The following is a 21,410-nucleotide window of genomic DNA, read 5'->3' on the forward strand; positions in this document are numbered from 1 at the left end:
GTAGCTAAAATTGTTGTATTCAACTGGAGAAAACTTGCATCTCAACCAATTTTTTATATGTAATCGATAAATACATAGCAGAAAACTGCTTTCTGCTCTTGCTATGTTTCCAAGATCAAGAAAGGGAAACATTTTATGTAGAAACACTCAACAATTCCGCTAAACCTCAACTCTCCCATTTTATTGATTGCTGTATTGTAAGTATCTTGCTAGAGAGTTAGAATTTGCTCTGTGTTTACTAAGACCACACACTCAGGGGGTTCTACAGCACTAGGATTATGGAATCCAGTATGTACAGATTCTATTGTGATAGCCAATGCTTTGAAACTGAAGTCTTAACCACAGAACATCCAAAGCTAAGCATGTGAGTCCCTGCAGCCTGAGGTGAACAGCCAAGTTTTTCAGCAGAAATCTGTAACTGATCCAGATCTTGTGTAGCTCAGATTCAGAGGAGAGTGCATAATATGCACTGATTACTTGGTTACATTCAGTTTATTTTGTTCGGATTTGGAAGGATGGTGCTGAGTGTTTCAAAATTGTCTGGCAAAGAAAAATCATAGTGAAAAAATATCTGTATTATGTTGAGAGAAAAATTTTTGACTAACCCAACATTATTTTACATGTTTTGTAATATAAAATGCCAGGACAATCAAATCCAAAATAAAGAGCTATTTCAAAGAGAAAACATGTAATATTTCATTCTGAAATATTTAGGTGGAAAACTTTCATAAATTTTCATTCAACCAACACAGTTCTGAATAGATTCATTATAACTGTCTTTTTTTTCCCAATAGGAAATAATTCCATATCAAGATTTTCTTCTGACTAAAACTTATGGGTAAGCTGTTATATTACACCAAGTAAGTGTTAACAATGCTTGTTCAATATTTCATCATCAGTTCTTTCAGAACACTGAGCTGCTTGGGGGAAAAAATAAAACTCAAACCTGAAACTTAAAACTTTACTGTGAAATAGGTATATGTCACAGTTGTCAAACCAGCAATAGTAACACCACCATGTATACAGAAAGATGGATACTTTTTGTTTCAGGAGTATTCCTCATTCCAAAGAAGACTATAAAATCATCCCAGCCTAGATTTTTTAACCAGGAGAGAGGAAAAAATAACTTGCTTTGTAATGAATACTTGCTTTGTCATAAACCTAGACTGTGCATATGTGTAACCCTGCTTGATAATGTTAGTGTTCAATGATTTACAGATCATAATTGAAAAAGAAAATGGAAGAATGCTTTTTAAATAGCAGCTGCCCAGGAGAATATTCATTAGTTTAGATCACGACTCAACAATGTTGTTCAGAAAACATAATTCCGCACTTGGAAACATATTGGAAATGGTTTAAATTTTTTCTGGTCTTTCATCTTGGCACATATCCATAGAAAAAAACCCTACTAGCCAATTGTATAGAGACATTTAATGCATGCCACTGGTGAATAATACCATATACAGTGGACACTGATTCCAAAAGAATCCATGCTCAGCTATCAAACTCTACTCCAGCAAAAGCTCAAGTGGTTAGTATCTTATATTTTGTGGTCAAATGACATCAGCCTCTGCAGACCAACTGGGTCTACAGGATGAAGAATTAAGGGCTTGTTATCAAAAATACCCTGTCCCTGTGAATAGTCATGTCACTGGAATGTTAGCAAAATCACTGCAATGAGTCTGAGCTTTTCCAGTTACAGCTATGGTAAGAGATGGCTACTACAGCAAACAGATCATAAGTGCTTTTAAAACTGCATTTAAGCCCTCAGAGGGCATCTAGAAATGGGGAGGAAAACAGAGAAAGCACTACTTACATCAGCTATATATTTGACAGTTGAATGAACAAGCAACCCCATGGGCTAACAAGTGTTTCTGGACAGATTACAAGTCCTTAATCTCTAGAATATATCCTTGAACTGACTGAGAAATCACTGCATTGTGGAAAAGACATCTCCATGCGAAAGAAATTATTGAAGCTACCTAGAAAATGAACAGAAAAGAACTTCCTGGCAATTCTTTTCCTTTGGGAATCCAGGATCCCATAGAAAGAAAGACCATGCTGAAATCTCAAAGTAGTGTCCAGTACAAATAGTTTTCATTCTGTTCACTTCTTTTTGTTCCAAAGAACCTCACAAAACCATTTCTGTTGCCCCATCTGCAGCACAAAGCTATGCAATGTGTATGCCTTGCAGATAAGTTTGAAAGTCCTTGAGTAGTAAAGTAGATGCTGCCCCACCACCATTTCCCCCCTGTTACTCCTACATCCCACAATCATCTTCAGAACGAATTTTCAATCAACATGCTACTGTGTCTTGACACTGAGGAAACATATAGAGCAGACCACTCTCACATTGTGAGTATTTACTGCATACTGAAGATGTCCCAGATGAAAAGATTTAGCTGTCTGCCGGCAGAATCTTTTCATCATGGTCAATAGATGTCGTGTGGGGATGATGAGGACATGTTTGCATGTACCTAGTTTGCCTAATGTCTTCTTCCAGGCCTGACCCTACTAGCGCCCTGCCTCCAGGGTTACTATCCATCCCCCTTTTACTCACATTTGGGCACCTTATCCATTCTGCCAGGTATTCTTCAAAGCTTTGATTTGGTACAGCAAATGATCTTGTAATATTTTTTTATTTTTAGAAAGAAATTCTGCAGCTAGAAAGAGATTGCCAAGTCCTGGTAGCATAAACGAGTGGATGAAGTGAAAGTTTTTTGGGGAAAATGCTCAAGTTTGTTGATGCAACTGAATCAAAGTCAGCATCAAATTTCATAATGCGAAACTGCTATCAACTTCAGTTCAGGCTTAAAGGAATAGAGAAAATAATAAGAAAAAAATCTACATAGTAACTGAAGTCAAAGTTAATTATGTCTTTCTTAATAATACATTATCAGAAGAAATGTTGCTAATCAAGCTAAGATGAGCTATCATTCCATGAACTCAGCCATTTGGAAGCGCTATAAAATTCCATCTAACTTCACTTGTAAAGGACCAGACTAATATCCAGCAGATGTGGTAGGCTGACCTTCTTTCTACCATAAGTGTAGCTTTATTGATAAATAAGTAGAACTCATTGAAATCTACTTTGGAATTCAAAACTGAAGTAATTTTCTTAAATAAGGTGGAGAAACTATTTTCTTTTCATCTCAGTTCACAATAATTAGTGTTTCAGTATCTTTGGGAAAGCCTGTCAGGTACTTCAGTGAAAGGCCAAGACAAGATTGCAAATCTGTTCAGAAAGACTCTATAAGCATGAGCTTATAAAGCTTTAGAGTACTTCTAGCTTTTCTCCTATAAAAGTCATAGGATGGAATGGATCATTTCAAGCTAAAGCCCCTATAGTGACAATAAATAGAGTCAAAAGGAGAATCTGCTTTGTACATTTGGAAGGGGAGTCCCCCTTTCAGAGAGCAGAGATTGGTGTTGAAGAGTTCCAGATGTCCTCCAGGATATAGGTTGAGGTATTGAGTGTAAATCACACCTTTCTTTCTAACCTCTGTGGATATGGCTGGAGATGCAAATGTCCTTGCTATTTCACACCTCAGATATTTAGAAATGCTTCTCACATTGAAAGAAGTTTGAAATCAGCAATTTAAGAAACTAAAAGACAGTTGTTGCGCATAACTAAATTGGAGCCTGAAGTGTGAATTTTGTAGGACTTACGAAGAGATGATTAATCCCCAAACAATGATTTCTCCCCTGTTCTTTAAACTGAAAGACTGTTCTTAGCAAAGGAAAGGACTTTGCTAAATTATGTTTGCCAAATATTACTGGCAAATACAGTGGCTGGTAAAGACACAAATTGTTGTGTTATTAATGCATCAAAATTAATGATGCCAGTATAACTGGTTATCTTTGGCTCAAGTACAGAGCTTGAGGGACCAGACATGGCTCTGCCCTCTTTGTTACCATGGTAGACAATTATGAAAGAAGTACAGATCTGGACTTGCATAACTCGAAAGCAGTTCCGAGCAGATTGTAAATTTCCAGCCTAAGAGTAAAAGAAATATTCCTTTCTCAAAAGCTGTAAGTTAGGAGCCAGAAGGAATCTGACCTACTTGCAGGGGAAACCCAATTCAGTTTAAAGAGCTACAATCAATGTTGTACTGACTGATGGGTTTTCATAAAGCACTCTGGAAAATTCATTTGATGTACACTTAATCTGGTACAAGGTGTTAAGAGCAATATAGGTGTGGCCCCAGCTCGATATTTTTAGCCTGGACTTCTCTGGCCATATATATCTTCTATATCTGCGGCTGAATATGCAAGTAAAATGGGGAGCAGCTTCTGTGAGGCTGCAATAAACTCTCCAATCTGGGTAAGACATCATAACTACTTGCTTCTTTAGATAGCTGCTTTACTTGAAACTGGGGCTTGGTCAAGCTATGCAGTTAGATTAGGAACTGTGATTGCTTAGAAGTATTGCTTCTAACTTGTGCAGCGTAAGCAAATAACATCTGGGATATGGAGACAGCTTTTTATCTTCCCAAAAATGAAAAGCACCTAACTAGCTAATCCCACAGATGCAGGGCTGCAGAATCTTTACTAGGAAATGACAGGCAACTGTGAGCATCTTCGGTACATAAGAGTATCTGCAACATACTCAGTAAGGTTTTGCATCTCCTGACTACAAAGGAACTTCTTCCTAATTGTCTGCCAACCTGAATGCAGTCCAGTATTTGAAGCACATTTAAACAGTGGGCCAAGCAGCGTGCTCTTTGCGTGTGCCAGATGTAAGCAAGCTGTGATTTATGCGTGCAAATGCCTCTGTGCATACGTGCATATTAGCTCAGCCGGAATTTAACATGAGCACTTTTGAAAACTTGAATTCCAAGTTTACTTCCCACATTGTTTGTTCTTTTGTGTTAGAACGGGCTCTGCTTCTGAAAAGATACAGAGTGGAACTTTGTAAGGAACTTAGGAGATAAAAGTTTTAGATTTGTAACAAACAGAGGTGAGTGCTACTGAGTCATCTGCTAACTTTTGAGGGCAGATAGCTGGATGAGAACTCTCAAACCATTATTCTAACACCACAAAAATCTCTCTAATCTCTGACCATAACTATGGGGTTGTTCAAAACCAAAATCTGGAAAGATGAGAACAGTTCACTTTCTCAGAACCTAACTTCTAAATTCAGCTGCTAAGACCAATTTGTAAACTTTTAACCTATGTCTAAATGATAGCAGTTACACGTACACATCTGTCATCTCTGTGCAGAAACTGAGTGCTGAAAGGTAGAAATGCATGTGCACTTCTGGGGAGACAAAGCCATTCAAGTAGGGGTGGCATTGAAGCTTCTTTAAGGATTCTGACAAGGTGCCCTGGAGCTCCAGGGCAAGCAAAACTGAACAGAGAAAATTGACTTGAAGTCTGCAGTGACTCATAAGGCTTGATGTGCTTCTGTATGTTTTAGCCTAGTCATAGATGGTGTTTCAAGCCACAGGGAAGATGTGGGTATATCTAATAGTGAGTAAAGCATTATACAGCTCTTAGTGGCTGTGATGCCTTGCCACCGTGGTACATTCAACCCATAAAAGCTGCTCCAGTTGTGTGTCATCAGTCCTAATTGCCCCTCTTCGTTCTTTTGTGGTATTGTGTGGTACAGCTGTAAGAGGCCAGAGTTATTTTCCCTTCTGCCTTTGTAGCCAAATGCAACATGTGAATTCCAGCAATTGTTCTGCTAACCCCCTTCCTGACTTGATGAGGTTATCTCAGAAAGTAGCTATGGTCAATCTATATGAAAACATGAAAGTACCAGCAAGAGAGTTATCTTCTGCATAACTCTGGGGGTTACACCTTGTAGCTATGGTGATCTAAGAGTCCAGGGCAAATGCTCCTGCTATGAGTCTTGCGCTGTCTTGCACTCTTGCTTTCATGTGATCCCATTCTGAGACAATTTAGCTCACTAAGCCAAGATAAATTGAAAAAGAAAAAAAAAGAAAAAGAAAAATAGACCATTTTCTCCAGCTTTAATGGGCTGAACTGTTTGTAAGAAGGGTGTGGCTAATGCCAGAATAAGAGCAAGGTGGGTTGTGCATCGGGAAGGCGGAGTCAAGGAGGGAGCAAAGGGTCGTAGGCTGCAAAGGAGAAGGACCTCCCCGTTTTGGCAGTGGCAGAGTATTAGATCATCCTGATATCTAATCTTTCTGGTTGTTACTCACTGCCTTAGACTGTGGGGGTCATGACAAAACTTTCGTTGCTATTGTTGTTACCCTCATGACACAGAGGAAACAAGACTTGCTTCGCACAATTTCCTTCTTGTAAAGAGTGAGTAGGACTTTCGTGTCTCTGTGTGTTCACGGCACAATCAATGACTTCTCAACAGCTTTTGCTGTCTAATGAGAGAGCTGGGCTGGGAAATAAGGATGCTGTTGACTCTGGAGTGTCTACAAAGAGCAAGATGTAATCCTTATGTAAAATATACACCGAGAGACCCTGAGGAAAGGAACCACTTATTGCAATACATGTTGTCCTCTTGAGGTCATTTGGGTAAGGTCGGTGAAGCAACATTTGCTGTTATACATGTGCCAAAAAGTCATAATCAATCCAACGGAGTCATAAAAGCTGTTAATGATGCAGCAGAAGCTGCGTTTCCACTGGATTTTTTACCACTATAACACCACCACCGCCATCTTCACAATATGGTACATGAAATATAGGCTGAGATTCGTGTGTGGCCCAGATTGATGCAGCACCTTGGGTTTTGTGAAAGGTAGCTGCACTGTAGAACAGTTCCCTGCAGAGATAAGCTAATAGCACAGAGTGGGTCTGGATCCAAACCTTCCAGCAGTTCACAAGTGGCCTACACCAATATCTTATTTCTAGTTCCTAACTTCTCCTATACTTATATATAGTTATGTATGTTTTTCAAGCCTCAGAAAACATACAAGAGCATGCCAAGCAAGAACTGCAAGCATATTATATAGAATTTCACGTTCGAGTCAAGTAGCTGTGCAGGAACTCACCCAGTACTTTGTGTATTTGCACAATGTAATCTTTGGTTGCCTGATTTGTGTACAGGTGCTCAAACTGTGTATGTGAAACATCAGCAGCTGATTTACTGAAAACATTAAAAGATAGGTTACTATGTCTATGCAAGTTCACAACAAAGAATGCTCCCAAGCTTGCCTATACATGTTAACTCTTCTCTTTCGGTACCCTTTAGCACTCTACACAGTAACCTACCTTCTAAATCACTGAACCAGTGGCAACATTGATGGAATGTCATTTCCACCTACCCCTCCTCAAGGAGCTTGTTCACCCCTTGCAGAAGGCTTTTGTGACCCTTAGATGAAAGACACTTCATCTGTGTAAAATATTATTATTATTGTTGTTAGCCTAGTGTTTTCACTGGGTTTTATTGGAACCTGATGTCCTGCCAAAAGTAACACCGTGGGAATCTTTCAACAACTGTTCCTGGGTGTTCTGTAGCATGCTGCTGTTTTCTCATACACTGTCCCTGGGAATTACATTCTTAGATTAGAAAAATTGTCAGTCCTCTTCTCTCTGTGAAAAGAACTACTGTTCTAGCTCCATATTAAAAGATTAGGTGAGTACTTTTTTTCTGGTGACATTATTCAGGATGTGTTTTGTTTTCTCATTAACCTCTTTGCAAAACAGGTTCAAAATGTTAAATAAGATTGATGTGAATGATCTTGTAGCATTATGCAAACACTTTGCATAGTGGAAAATGGCTAGTTAAAGGAAGACTGGTGGAAAATTGGACCCAAACATTCAGTCAGCAACTTTCAACCCTGCAGAGACAAAGAACCTTTAAGAGCTAAGTTTATAATGAGGAGCTATAGTACAGCATGGCAGAAATTAAAGGGAGGCCCAAATCCCCTTAGTGACAATTGTGTTTTTCAGAAATCTCCTGGGTGGATGTTGCTTTGAGAGACCTTTGGGAAGGGGTGTAGCAAATAAGGCCTTGCTAGGAGACTGTATTGGGGAAGAAAATGCCTCTGGGGCAGAGTGGGAATGGGAGGACATGAGAGCAGAATAACTATTTCTCTGACAACTGAATGCCCAAATTCTACAAATATAATCTTCTTCTGAAACATATTCACATTCAGCCACTGAACATGTACATTTCTGGAGTGGAAAATAAAATGCTGCAGGAATTTGTCTCTTATGATTCCTTTGTCACTGTATCTGGCATTTATCCTTTTGTTTCTCACTACAAGATGGCCAAGGGACAAAAGAGTTGGGAACCACTGATGCAGAACAAATGCCCTGGATTTCAAGAGTGGTTCAGTCAAGTACACATTGTATAACAGAGCGGGATTCTCATAAGGGGGTATCCAAAGAACTGTGTCCAAATTAACTGCTGGGTATTTAAGGAAGGATGGAAGAGTTAGGGAGAAGGAAGAAAAAAAAAACCTGGACCACATGGAGTGGACTAGGCAATGGATGCCTGTGTTTGGAATGCCATGGCGGTTGTGATCATCATTAATTGGCATGGGCTCATCTTAGCTCCCGGTTTCAGTTGTGCATTGAAACTTTTACATACACCTAGCACTAAGTGATGGAGGAGTTTATCCCTACGGTTTATTTGCTTTTTATTCTACTCTTGCTTTTCTGTTTTCTGCCTGCCCCAGCACAGCTCATTGTTGTTGGAGCAGCTTAGCTTTACTGTCAGTGTGTTGTGCCCTGTGAAGGGTTTTTATGGTGCCTTTCTGTGCACTCACTACAGTCTTTTTTTTCCATAAAAAACCCAACAACCAACCCAAAACCAAATGCTGGTCTGCCCTGTTTTCTTATTCACAGTTTCTCACATCCTGTTTGGGCAGCTTGATACTCTATTTGATGCTGCTGCTGACATGACTAGAGAAGATGGACAAAAGAAACTTCTTTCCACTTATTAATATGGTTGGCATGACCAGCAACTTTTAAACTATATTTATCCCTGCCCGACAGGAAGATAAGTATTTAGTGAAACCATTACAATTTTTCTTCTCAGTTCTTGACCCTGGCACCAAATAGCTGTGTTTTCACTGGTCCTTTTGAAGTTGTTTTACCTTGTTATCTACCTTCTGAAGAAAACTGCCTCAAAGGATACCTCTTCAATCTTCCATCTTGAAGATCTTTGCTCAGCTACACCTATTAATTTGAATGTACCTGCCAAGTCTTTCCTCTCCTTCCCTGCTCTCCCTACCTTAATTCCATACAACTGCCTAACACCTCAGCTCCTGCAGCATTTGAGTACAGAACGTGAATTTCCCTCTGCTCACAGGTATCAACATGTTAGCGTTGATTGTGTATGTAATACAGGTGCCTTGGGCAAAAGGCAGACCGAATGCTGCTTGGTAACAGATACAATATTCTCACAGTTTTAGGCCCATGGAATATTATCTATAGCACAACCCAGAGAAGTCAGAGTTCTACCTGCCCTTCACAATGCACCGGGAGGCCAAGAAGACCTGCAAAGGACATAGATCTTCCTAGACAAAGATTGTGATCAGTAAATCATAGACTTCACCTAGCCTGTGTATTTTTCTGGTCCTGAGACAAACTTCCCACGAGCGTTACTGTCATTTCTGCTGAATCAGCCTTACAATTACACCCACTGAGCAGATGATAACAAATGAAGAAGTATTTTGTCATGTGCAGGGTACAAATATATCATGTCTATGGAAATGGTGCATATAGCTAGAGGAGTTAGTCAGCTAAATGCTGTCCCTCATTTCTCAGAGAGGTCAAGGACAGTGCCTTCAGATTGAAGGATAGTTGCTGGGAACAGTATCCTTTCAGACCGCTCCAGCCAGATCTGCAGCAGTATATACCCATGGAATGGTTGGACTCGATGATACGGTGGGTCTTTTCCAACTGGGTGATTCTATGATTCTATGATTAATATACTCCATAAACAGATCGGTCAGGTCCTTGGACATACATGGTTAATTGTACAGGACTCAGGATAAAGCTCTGTGCAACTTGCTCTTGCATAACTCCTTTGAGATCTAGTTGGCTGAATTTCACTTTTCATGTAATTTGATAATATGTAAAATAAAAAGATTGGGAGGAACATAAAAATTATGTTAGGCACATCAATAACAGACAGATTGGGCTCCTAGCTGAGAAACAGGTTCTCATCAGATAGGAAAAAACAGGGAGGGGAACAAAGGAAGAAAAAAATTGCTTTTGGATCAGAATAAAGAGGAATGTATTGTTATCATTTGCAGCCATAGAGTGATGCATCTTTTCATTTTTTTAGCTGTTTTTTTGCTGTTGGTGGCTATGGGGACACCTTTCCCTGCAGCTGGCCAAGCATCTGAATCAGTTGCTCCCACAGGACAGATAATGTCCCTGTTTGTACGTTGTGCATGTGAGACAAGAGGAAGTGCTTTAAAATGACCCTGCTCCACCCTGGTTGTAAACACCTGAGTTCACCATCATGCTGGCCCGCATCTGAACCCTGATCCATAAGAGAATTTCCATTTTGCTGTGGCCCAAAAAAAGTAAACATCTTATGTCTGACCCAGTTCAGTAACTCAGGGTGGTGCCTGGAGGTTTGTTACTGAAGATAGCGCAGAGTGTGGTGGAAATGAATCAGAGGGCTGCTCAGCTCAACATCGCTAACCAAAAGCTGACTTAATTAGTAGCCACCGAGACCTGTTGAGTTGCCCATCTGAGCCTGGTCTAGGGTTTAAATCTCTGCATAAAGATACAGATCTACAGCATGCCTGCAACACTATCCACATTAGAGATGGCTTTAGTTATCTCTTTTTTTCCATGGTCTCAGCATAATTAGAGCATTAGATCAGCTCAGAGATGAAACACACCTTTTGCTATACTTAGTAGCTCAGGCTAGGATGAAGAGGGGAGCTCCATCTCCTCTGGTTTCTACCGGCAGAGAACTCCAGGACTCTCAGTTCTCGGTATCTGTTCCCCTATTTGGCTCACTAATATTCACAGAGTATCATTTTGTGGACCACAGCCAGCTGGAGGTCTCTTCTGGGGCTGCACTCCACTTTTTTCCCCTTCTCCTTAGTGCTTTTCTTACTATACATAAGTAGTTGGGTTTTGGTGTGTTTGGGATTTTTTTGTTTGTTATTTTGTTTCTTTTTCTGGGACGTTAAAGATATTGCCTCATCTAAGCCTGTGTTAGCTTTTTTACTTTGGTAGGCCCACATCTCTTTCCTCCAAGATCTTTGGAGCTCTACCTGGATATGAGTAGTTTTCTCCCTCAGACTCCATTACACCCTGGCTCCTCATTGGAGAAACAGGGAAGAGGGGCTTTTGTTGGGCTGGTGGACTTTGTCCATCTCTCTCCAGATCTGAATAGGCCAGCATTATTTCAGAAGTGCTAAATCCACTCACAATGGTTTTAAATGGTTGAGCTGCTGAGCCAGCTGAGCAGCAAACACCAGAGGGGAAACCACATTTTGTGAGTGCTTCAGATTCCTTCAGACTGTACGTGAAGCCATTAAGAGCAAAGTAAAAGCCCTTTGACACAACTCCCTTCGGCAATTTTTTCACAGCCATGTGCCAAAAATGGGGGCTGGCTAAGGAATTGGTCCAGAATCAGCTCCCAAGAATCTAGCACATGAAGATGAAGATGAAGATGAAGATGGAGATCAAGTCTGTTTGTGTTAAAAGGGAGGAAAACAGCAGCATCTTGTATATTCTTGTAGCACATCAGTCCTTCGCTGTATGTCCCTCTGATTGGTAGATGGCCAGTCAAGGCATCACAACGAGCAAAAATGAAAAAATACCAGGTGCTTACTTTATGCAATAATGTTTTTTATTGTATTTGCATTTGTATCTGTTTTCCTTACTTTTTGCATCTAAGTTAAGAACCCGGATTGTATATCTCATGGCCTTTTATCACCCCAGAAAAACTAGATCTTTAGCTAATATGACCAGCCAAGAAATATCCAAGAATGCAAACAAGTATCACATTGCAATAAGATTGATGAAGGCCTATCTAAAGGAGTTACTATTTCTGTCTCTGTCCAAACTTCTGAAGACGGGGGATTTCATTCTTCCTTAGAACACATCATTGCATATTCCCTAATCAAGTTCTTTCACAGTGGTCTGAGTTAGCTTGGACACTCAGTAAGGAAGGTTTCCTAGCCCAGACAGTCTTGATACAGTAATTACTTTGAGCAGTTGTATTGTGGGAGCAATAATAATTGATGGTGGTGGCAAGGTGAACCTTCCCCCTTTCAGCACTTAGGTCCAGTCAGCAAGAAATGTGTGGCTACAGCCTGAAATCACACAGGGATGTGTAGGAACTCTTCATCTTGAATCAGCTAAAAAAGGGTGCAATCTTAAAGTAGAATTGTTTCATCAAGAACCTGTATGGTCATTCTGAGTCAGAACTTATGTTTAATATAATTTAGCTTGTTTCTCTTTGGCTTTGGGGTTTGCTTCCTACACCAACATTGTTGAGCATGACTGTAGCTCCACCAAGAAAGAGGTGCAAACACATCTGTGTGCTTAAAGCTTTGAAAGCCTGTTGAAATTAGTTTCGTATTGATGTTGAAGCTACATCCAATGAGGAAGGACTTGTGTTTGTTTTCTTATTGACAGCTTCAATTACTATTACTCTTTACATTGTGTGAAATAACAGAGTGGCCTCTGATGACTAAATAAAACAATTTAACAATTTATTAAAAAATAATGGATATTAATTTAGCTAGGGAGAAACAGAGATGCAGAATACGTTGTTTCTGCTGGGGTCAGAAGAAGTTGATTCTCATACAAGTCCTGTGAGAGTCCAAAGTACTGCTGTGTCATTTTTTGCGGAAACATTCCTTCAGTAAAACATAGTTTATAGAAGAATAGTTGATTGCCCTTTGGCTCTTATTAGATTGGTAGGACTTGTTCCTTTTATCACATATCCAAGGTCTGCGGTGAATTTGGGGCTCTTTCTTAATCCCCTGAAATATTATTTAGAGTTGCATGAGTGCAAAGAGAAAATTGCAAATATGCATAAATATTTGCAAAAATTAAAAAAACTAAAGAAAAAAAAAAGAGCCTGAACAATCTTTAAACCAGTACATCATCTCATTTTCTTGTTCTCATTTCTCTAAACCTGCTGACAGGATTCCCCCAGAATTTCCAGCACTCACTGAACCTTGACCTAAGCAGCTTCATGAGAAATTTCTTCCCCAAGGGTTATTTTGTATAGAAAGCTCTAAGATCCTGAGTATAATTGTTTTCACAGCTGTAATTATAGAGTCACACATCTGATTCATGTAATTTGACAAGGCATTATAACTTGCCTGGTTCAAAGAAGTGTGTCAAGGTGTATGGTAACTGGTGATGCGAATCTTGCAGCATCTGCACAAGGGATCTTCGATGAGTCTTGCGTCCAATCCAAATGTTTCTGTTACATGTTTACATACCTCAGGCAGTCTAGATTACAGTATTATTGTAGTGCCTTTTCTCAGAGCAAGTTTTATAAACATTTGACTCACAAGCTGGGGATGGGGAAATGGCAGTGAAAATGCCCGTGCACCCTTTTGTACTTGGAGAAGCTCGCGCTTCTGTGTGTGGTTACTGCATGCGTGCAGCATTGCCCATTTTTGGTTCTCAGTAGAGAAACGAATACATGGCTTTCAGGAAGGGCTGAGAAATGCTGGCTTGAGCTGCAAGCTTCCATTTTTTAGTGTCTAAATGAGCGGAGGTGCTGTACCTGTTCATCAGATGAGTGCAAACAGAGAAGTGTGTGATTCAGTTCTTAGGCATGGGCTGGAACAAAGCTCAGAGAGGCAACTTTTTGATAAAAGACACAAAATTTGATTCAGTCATGCTTTAGCAGGTACTTCATGTTGCTGAGGACTCATGCTCAAAAGATGTCTTGGTGGGAGGTTTTGCTGTTGGCCAGTTGGGAAAACTAACTGTGTGTTGCCACCACCATAACCAGGTTTATGTTTAATCAGTAAAAAAAACCCCACTTCTTGTGCCCTCAAATCAGCAAGGTGCAGGTGCAGGTGAGATGTATCTGTGTCTCAACGTGTGAAACAGGTATGAGGTGAGAGACAGTGCCCCTAAAGGTTGTGGCTGAGAAGGAGAAAGGGGTTTTGCTGGGGGCGGGCCAGGACAGGCTGGTAATTTAGCATGGGGGAGCCAGGAGAGCTGCCTTTGGCTGGTTTGATGCAGCTGCTGGCTGACCTTGTCCTCTGGACAGAGTGCAGCCGCACTGACTTGCTGCCCCTCTTGGTGGGCACAAATCCCTGAGCATCCCATCAGCCCCTCAATGCTGCACAGGCACCATCTGGTCACCTCAGGTCCCATATCACTTCATCCCCTTCCCAGCTCTGCAGGAAGACCTTATGCCTCCTGGGCCTTGCTCCTTCTCTGCTCCCCATGCTTCAGTTGTATAAGCTTTATAAAGGAGGCAAAGAAATCTGTTATTACTAAGCTTTTGTAGCTGCCAGCCTCTGGTGTCTTCTCCCCTTATCTCAGGGGAGGTGTCTGCAGCCCCTGACCCAAGTGACCCCCTGCATCCCAATCTCCTCTTTGGAAATGTCTGGACTTCTTCAGACTGCTTTTATACAGCACATTTCCCCTCCCTCACATCTTTGACTGTTTCTATCTGTGGCTTGAGCTCTGTCTTCATTGTGGTTATCAGACGTGGAGGCGAGGTGCTGTGTGCTCCAGTCAGTGATGAACAAGCCCTACAAGAGGGATGGGGAAAAAGATGTCCCATCAGTTACTGTTATAGCAGCCCCAGCTTTGAGTGAAACTCATATGTCTAGCACCACACGTTGTAGACTGGCATGCATTGTTGCTGTCGCTATTTGCAACCTCAGGCAGAGCCTCTCATGGAGCCCAGGGAGGTTGGGGCACCCCTTGTCCCTGCAAGACCAAAGACGCAGCACCACTCATATGGCAGCTGGGGTGTGAATGCTCTGTAGTCAGTGTCCTGTGGAAGAACAGCCTCTTTTCTGTAGTTATAGCACTGGCAGGTGACGTTTTGGATACATCAGAGAAAATGACAGTTCCACCAGCATGTTATTGCCTTTTCCTTTCTGCTGCTGGATTATCTTAACCCTACCCTAACCCCTGTAGAAGAATCCTATTTAACAACAGGCCCTTGTACTCTTCTGTGCAATGTCTCTACGTGCCTAATTTTTAAGTGAGAGCAGATTTACTGACTGATGGGTCAGTCAGGCTAATTCACTATTATATTTGATATGCTCTCTACCAACATCCCCTTTGCTCTTTTTCTCTTCTCTGCCTTCACACGTAGGGTTTCACTGTGGACATGGCTTGCCCAGTGCACAGCATGGGACCAGGCTCCCTCTCTCAGAAAGTGTTTTCTACTTTTCTTTCACCACCCCTCTACAAGGTAGAGCACAAGGGACCAGATCGGCCTCTGGTGTAAGGCTGCTGATTTCCATGGGGCTACTCCAAGGTTATATTTAACTCCATATGTGCCTCATTTTCTCCAGATACCCTAAAGCTTGGGGTCCAGTTTCTCAAGATGAGAGAATACCATCCCTGTGTTTGTGAAGGGCATAGCTGAACATTGACCCTAAGTGGGAAGGTTGGCCTTGTCCACATCGAGTGGGCAGGAGGAATGTATAGGGGAGAGGAGAAATGCCACATCTGCCTATAAAACAAAGGACCAATTAGTACTGGCTGTAAGAAAAGGTCTCCTCCTCAGCATGATGTATGCCTGTCTTCTAGTATGGATGCTACCATTTTCTGGGATCGGTGCGCATACTGCTAAGCAGACTTGCAGGTCCCTGCAGCTGGTGGAGAAGAGCATAGGATCATTCTTGTTCCTAAGTGTGATATCCTATTTCATATCTGTCTTTTGACCAAATAGGGCACGGTGAATCTCTAGCTAGTTGTGTAAAGGCTTTACTCTGAAGTAGCAAGCTGAAATCTTGCAGTCTGAGTGGTGTTCGCTGGTGAGAGTAATCATTGCTACTATTAGGGCCTTTCCTGCTTCTTCCACTGACTACGTGCAGGCTTAGACCTTCACCTAACTGATGTGAAGTGAGGGGTAGCTGCTGCTGAAAGGAGAGGTCCTATACATGCTTCTACATGGTCTTGTGGCCACGCAGTCCTAGTCATTAGCAGTTGTCTGATCCTCCCAGGAACCACTGCAGGACAGCAAACCAGGACACTCAACCTTGCCAAAGAAGTGATTAGTTTTATCCAAGTTTATCTCTCTGAACCAGCTTTATCATAGTCAAATGAGTGGCACAGGAGTGCACTCCTGGGAGTGGGGGCTGGGATCCTGTTTGAGGGGTTTAGTGACTGGGTTAGTTTAGTTAAAAGCATGGTGAGATAAGTTCCTCAAAGTCTTGATGGCTCAGTTGCACATACCACAGAGGGATGTCACAGAAAAGGCTCTTTCTGAAGCACTTATTTCTGAAAGGCTCTTTCCGCCACTCAGTGAGGACTGTCATTATCCAGACCCAAACTATAGAATCTAAATAAAGCTATTGAAGCCTAATGGTGCAGGGACACTGCTCAGCTGATAGTATTAGACTGCCACCATTCTAGGAAATTGCTGAAGGAGAGTAAAGGTTCTCCAGCACCAGAAATCACAAGCTGGCTGTTGCTGCAGAAGCAGGCAAATATGTGCCCAAGCCAAGAACTTGTAAGCACATCACAACCTCAAGGCACATATTAAAGCCACAAAAAAAACACAAACCCAAAAGTCTAACCCAGCTGTGAACACACTCACTGCATCTCTTTGTCAAGCCTAGGCCGAAAGTGGGATGTGAGAGATGAGATTTACAGTGGTAAGTGGGACTTTCCATTTGTTCTGTGGGCATTTTGGAAAAGTCCACATTGCCAGACCTAGAGGTAGCTCCATTTATCTGCTTGCCTAAAATCTTCCTGCTGTAGATCTGGTCAAAAAGTGAGCACTGGAAGTAAATGATCCAATTATTTAAAATCTTTTTTCTTTGCAAGTTGCTTATAAACCTGTCATTATTTCCACAGGTGTATTTTACATTAAGAGCATTCACCAAACAGCTTCTGCCAAAAAATTTCAGTGTAGGGTGTGTTTTCCAGAATGATTATTTTATCTGTTTACTCTTTTACGTTTGATGTATGAAGGATGAGGTATTATTTCTGCTTCTTATCCCAGAGGATTGTGAATTTTTTTTATCCAAAGTGTAAGAAACTATGAAAAGATAGATGCAACATACAATATAGCCTCTTTTGCAATATGAATATGGATGACATTCATCCAGTGCACATCCCTTAGGCACCCATTTATACACAGGACCCATTCATGAATAAGAAAATTTAAAAATACAAACCTAATAAAACTGTGGAGCCATTTAGAACAGCCCCAATCTTTGCTCTGTTTCTGCAATACTCATCTGAGGCTCTGACAGACTTAGCAGTGGCAATAATGTTTGAGTGTTACTGATTTCAGCTGTCCACAGACTTTCCCCTGGTTCCTGCTGCAGTGGTGGGAGTGGTGGAATGGATGTTGTCTCAGTTGCTTCCATTCAAAGTCTGGTACATTAGCTTAAATCACCGATGAAACAGGGTTGTGTTAAGATGCCAAATCGTGAACTGCGGCAGCTGAGGTACATGGCTAAACAGATTTAATGGGCCTTTTTGCTGCTGGAAAGAACGGTCCTATGGCTCCCTCCTCCACTCTCTCCACCCTGCAAATTTCTACAGGAGGATTGGAGGCAAGAGCCAGGGGCGATAATAGCAAAAAGAAGTGCAGATAAATCAGCCATAGTGTGACTGTTGAAGCCATTCTTCTATTCTAATTTATAAACTTTTGTTTTCTCAAGTAAAAAGGAATTGGTCATGGGATCTTGTTGGGTTGTTTTATTTATTTCTACCCCAAGTGTGTATTTCTGATCCCAGCTATCTCAGGATGTGCTCTATTATACCTCATCAGGTCACTGGTCTGCCTGCTTGATTTCTTGTCCACGGCAGATTCTTAATAGGGGAAGGTGAAAGTTTCGCTTTGAAGCCACAAATAGAGATATCTGAGAAGAAAAATGCATCGCTCAAATTAATTCTTATTAAAGTTTTATCTTTTAATAGGCAAAATAATCTTTTTCATTAAAAGATTATAATTCAAATTTTATCTTTTGTCTTAGCACTTGACTGGCTGGCGTAGATCTAGTAACGCTGCTCAACAGCCTCGTGGCTTTTTTTTTCCATTTTAGCACCATTTCCTTCTAGCATCTCTCTGTGCACAATTTGAGGTTTTGTTGGTCTTCCTAGAAGTCAGAACTGGAAAACAGAATCCTTTGAAACACACAGAAGAAGGGAATTTTTGTAAGGGATAAACCAGATTAACGGGAAATACTTCTTGTTGTTAAAATGGAATCCTAGGTCTCACTTATGGACAGTTGGTGTATAACTTCTCTAATGCAAGATATCACTTACAGTCTGGTCAGCAATAGTGCCATTGCCTGTAGGGAACTGAGAAGAGGATTTATTTTTATGCTGCTATTGGCTTATGGAATTTGAAAGTAATTTTTTTCAGTTTGCATAATTGTAAATATTGTTACTCAACCTCTTTTCAATGCTCCCTCTGATATTTGACCTTCTGACCTGCTCTAGGAGATGGTAAATTCCACAGGCTGATGACACGCTGAATGAGCTCCTGTTTTTGTGCTTTAGGATAAGCAAAAATATTGGGGACTGACCAGTTCTCTTTAGAACCTTCTTAAATCCATTTGCCTTTTCTAGCTCTCTCCTATGGTAGGCCAGAGGCTCATATTGGGTTTTGTCTCTTGTTACCTGTCTAGCCTGGCCATGTAAATGTTGTATAAGAAGTGCTAGTAGGTACTATGCAACTGCTTTGGGCACACTACCCTCTCCCCGTAAACAAAAAAAATCCTATTTCTGTACTGAATCATAGCTAACTTTCAGGACTATTCCTGCTATTCCATCCAGGAGCTCCTTGAGGAGGAATGAGTCATGCATTTACCACCCCAGAGCAGGCAGCGTACATTCCCACAGGCTCTTCATAAACCCACAGCTGGAAACTTCCAAGACACCTGCGCTGCAGTCAGTGCTCGGAGCATGGACTCAGAAGAGGCTTTTAAATGTACTTTCAACTGAAAGACTCCTTTTTTTTTTTTTTTTCCTCTGCTACCCATCATCTGCTACCCATCACTCCTTCCCTCACCTCACACTTCTCAAGTCAGATCGTTGCCAGGACCCTCTACTTGTCTGTTATGTGGTCCTACATAACACTTGCCCTCCCCTGCAAGCACTGTGTATTGCCTGGTCATAAGCATGCAGGAACCTGTGTGCATTCACCTGTATTTTGTACTGCTTGGTGGCTTCATAAAAGCCCTACAAGGTATTGTATATAAAATCTCAGTAGCATGATTTTTCTTGTGGTAACCTGTGTAGAGGTGGATAGAAACAGTCCACACCTTCCTTCTCTAGAAACAGATAGGTATGCTCTTTTCAGTTTTGCAACTCAAGGAACTTTTGATCTTCTGGGCTTATTCTGGTTATTGTAAAGGCTGAAGATGCTGAGGATCACTTTTGGCTCTTCACTTAACCTCAAGATGGATCAAAAGAGAAAAATCTAAACACCAGATTTTTCAGAAGTTTGTGAGCATTTAATTAATAAAGTTGATTTTTTTCATCTACGAAGCCTGGGCTTCAAATCCATCTTAGACTTGAAACTTCCCATTGAGTGGCATTGTTTAATATACAAGGATATATTTTCATCAGCTGCCACAGGTACCTGGGTATCTTCCCCAGCTGTTGTGTCTCTTATCTGAGCATAACTGTTCCCCAGTCATAAAAACCTGCTTTGCACCTTTATTCTCAGTGGAGATATGTTCTCCAGGATCAGGGAGTCTGGGTCTTTCTTTCTAGCTAAGGATAATTGTCTTGATTATTTCCGAGGGCACAAATCTTTCCATTTTAGTTTCTTTGATGTGGGTCAAAGAAATAAACATTGAAGCCCCAGATGGGCTTCCTTACTTTCAAATCTAAGGATGTTTAAGACCATTACAAAGAGAGAAATCAGCTGCAAAATTTGGACACTGCTGCCAGCCTACTCAGGCCTGGAAGCTGTGCCCTGGGCAATGCTTCATATTCTTCCCTTCTCTAGAGTTGTCTGAAGTGCAAATCTGGACTTGAACTTCTGAAGTTTAATGGATGTTTGTGATCTGGGCTTTTGATTCCAAGTCATCTCTAATAGTTTCTTTTTCCAAACCCTTGGGTAGTTGCCCTTTCCTAGAACACATGCTGAGCCCAAGAACCACCCTTCTTAAAAAACACAAACACTCAGAAAAGGAACAGAGAACTGAAAGAGCTTCACCAAGAAGTTTTGTTTCTCGGTAAACCCTACATAGGAAACCCTGGCCTCTGCACTCCCTCAGCATTTGCTGTATTTATTTCTTTTCCTCCTCTCCAGATTGGGAGCACTTTCTGCCAAACAGAGAAAGGCTTTGTAAGATGAGGAAAGGCTGAGATTTTTTGCAGCTTCTAAAGTATGTGCTGCCTCCTTTTGAGAGCTGAAGGGTAACTTCTGCCCCTGCTGGCCCACCTTCCCCCTAAAAGCAGCTCTTTTTAGCAATGTTCCTTTTTTTGCCTATACTGTTTTGGAATAAGGTTCATAACAGCTCCTGGCAGGACAGAGCAGAGATCCTGCTCCTAGATTTTCATCAAAGAAGAAGGAAAAAAGCAGCACTGAGTTTTTAAAGTTAAATTGCCTGCCAAAGCTGAGAAGTGAGTGATAGGAGCAGTGGATATTTCCCCCACACTGGGGATCTTCCTTCCCACTTCTCCCTTCCACAGGTATTTCCCCGAGACGGACTTACTTGAAGATTGATGCTCTCCCCTGCCGAAGCCATCCTTTTGCCCCAGATCTCTTCTTCCCCTGCAGCCCGTGCACGGAGCGGGGCACTCTGTGCTCTCAGAGACTCTCTTCTCACTGGACCGAGACGCGCAGCTGCTGGAACAGACCTGCTATTCATCTGCCGGCGGCTGGCCGCCCGCCTTGGCATCAGCTGGGGGGGCGAGAGAGGGGGTGGCACGCCAATTCTCTATTGTCCAGGCAGTTCGTGGAACAAGCGTCCGTCTTAGACTGTCTGTGACAGTAATGTTCATTACATGTCCGTGCTACCTCTTTGAGGCCAGCTGAGCCCCATGAGCTCACTTGGGTTGGAAAACGGTGATGTAGCCAGAGTACCAAGAGGTTCCTGGCATGGGCTGTGCAGCCGCAGCCTCTATCCCGGTTGCTCCTTCTCTCACCAACGCACAGCAGAGAGTGTGGATGAAAAACTAACTGCTAAAGAGATTAGGTCCAGAAAGTTGTGCCTGCTAGCTGCTGCAGCAAAGATACTGTTCTTGCTCAGATAAAATTTCCACTTCACTCTGTTTCTAGTCCCTTCTCACTTTCCTCCCCTGCCAAAATGACCTTTCTTTCCCCTCCTCAACAATTTTTTTTAGTTGAATTTGTGGATTTGCGAATATGTCTGATC

At 41.6% G+C, this 21,410-nt stretch overlaps 1 protein-coding gene across 1 annotated transcript in view; it reads right to left on the reverse strand.

Moving 5' to 3' along the window:
• NINJ2 (ninjurin 2) overlaps positions 1 to 21,068 on the reverse strand; it is a 51,334-nt gene extending 30,266 nt beyond the window's left edge. Inside the window, exon 1 of the mRNA XM_069860683.1 lies at positions 20,748 to 21,068. Within this exon, the coding sequence (XP_069716784.1) occupies positions 20,748 to 20,933 (186 nt within the window). The 5' untranslated portion in view covers positions 20,934 to 21,068. The remainder of the gene's footprint in view (positions 1 to 20,747) is intronic.
• Between the last annotated feature and the right edge of the window lie 342 nt (positions 21,069 to 21,410).

This window comes from Phaenicophaeus curvirostris, chromosome 1 (assembly GCF_032191515.1).
Source record: "Phaenicophaeus curvirostris isolate KB17595 chromosome 1, BPBGC_Pcur_1.0, whole genome shotgun sequence".
Classification (NCBI taxonomy): Eukaryota; Metazoa; Chordata; class Aves; order Cuculiformes; family Cuculidae; genus Phaenicophaeus; species Phaenicophaeus curvirostris.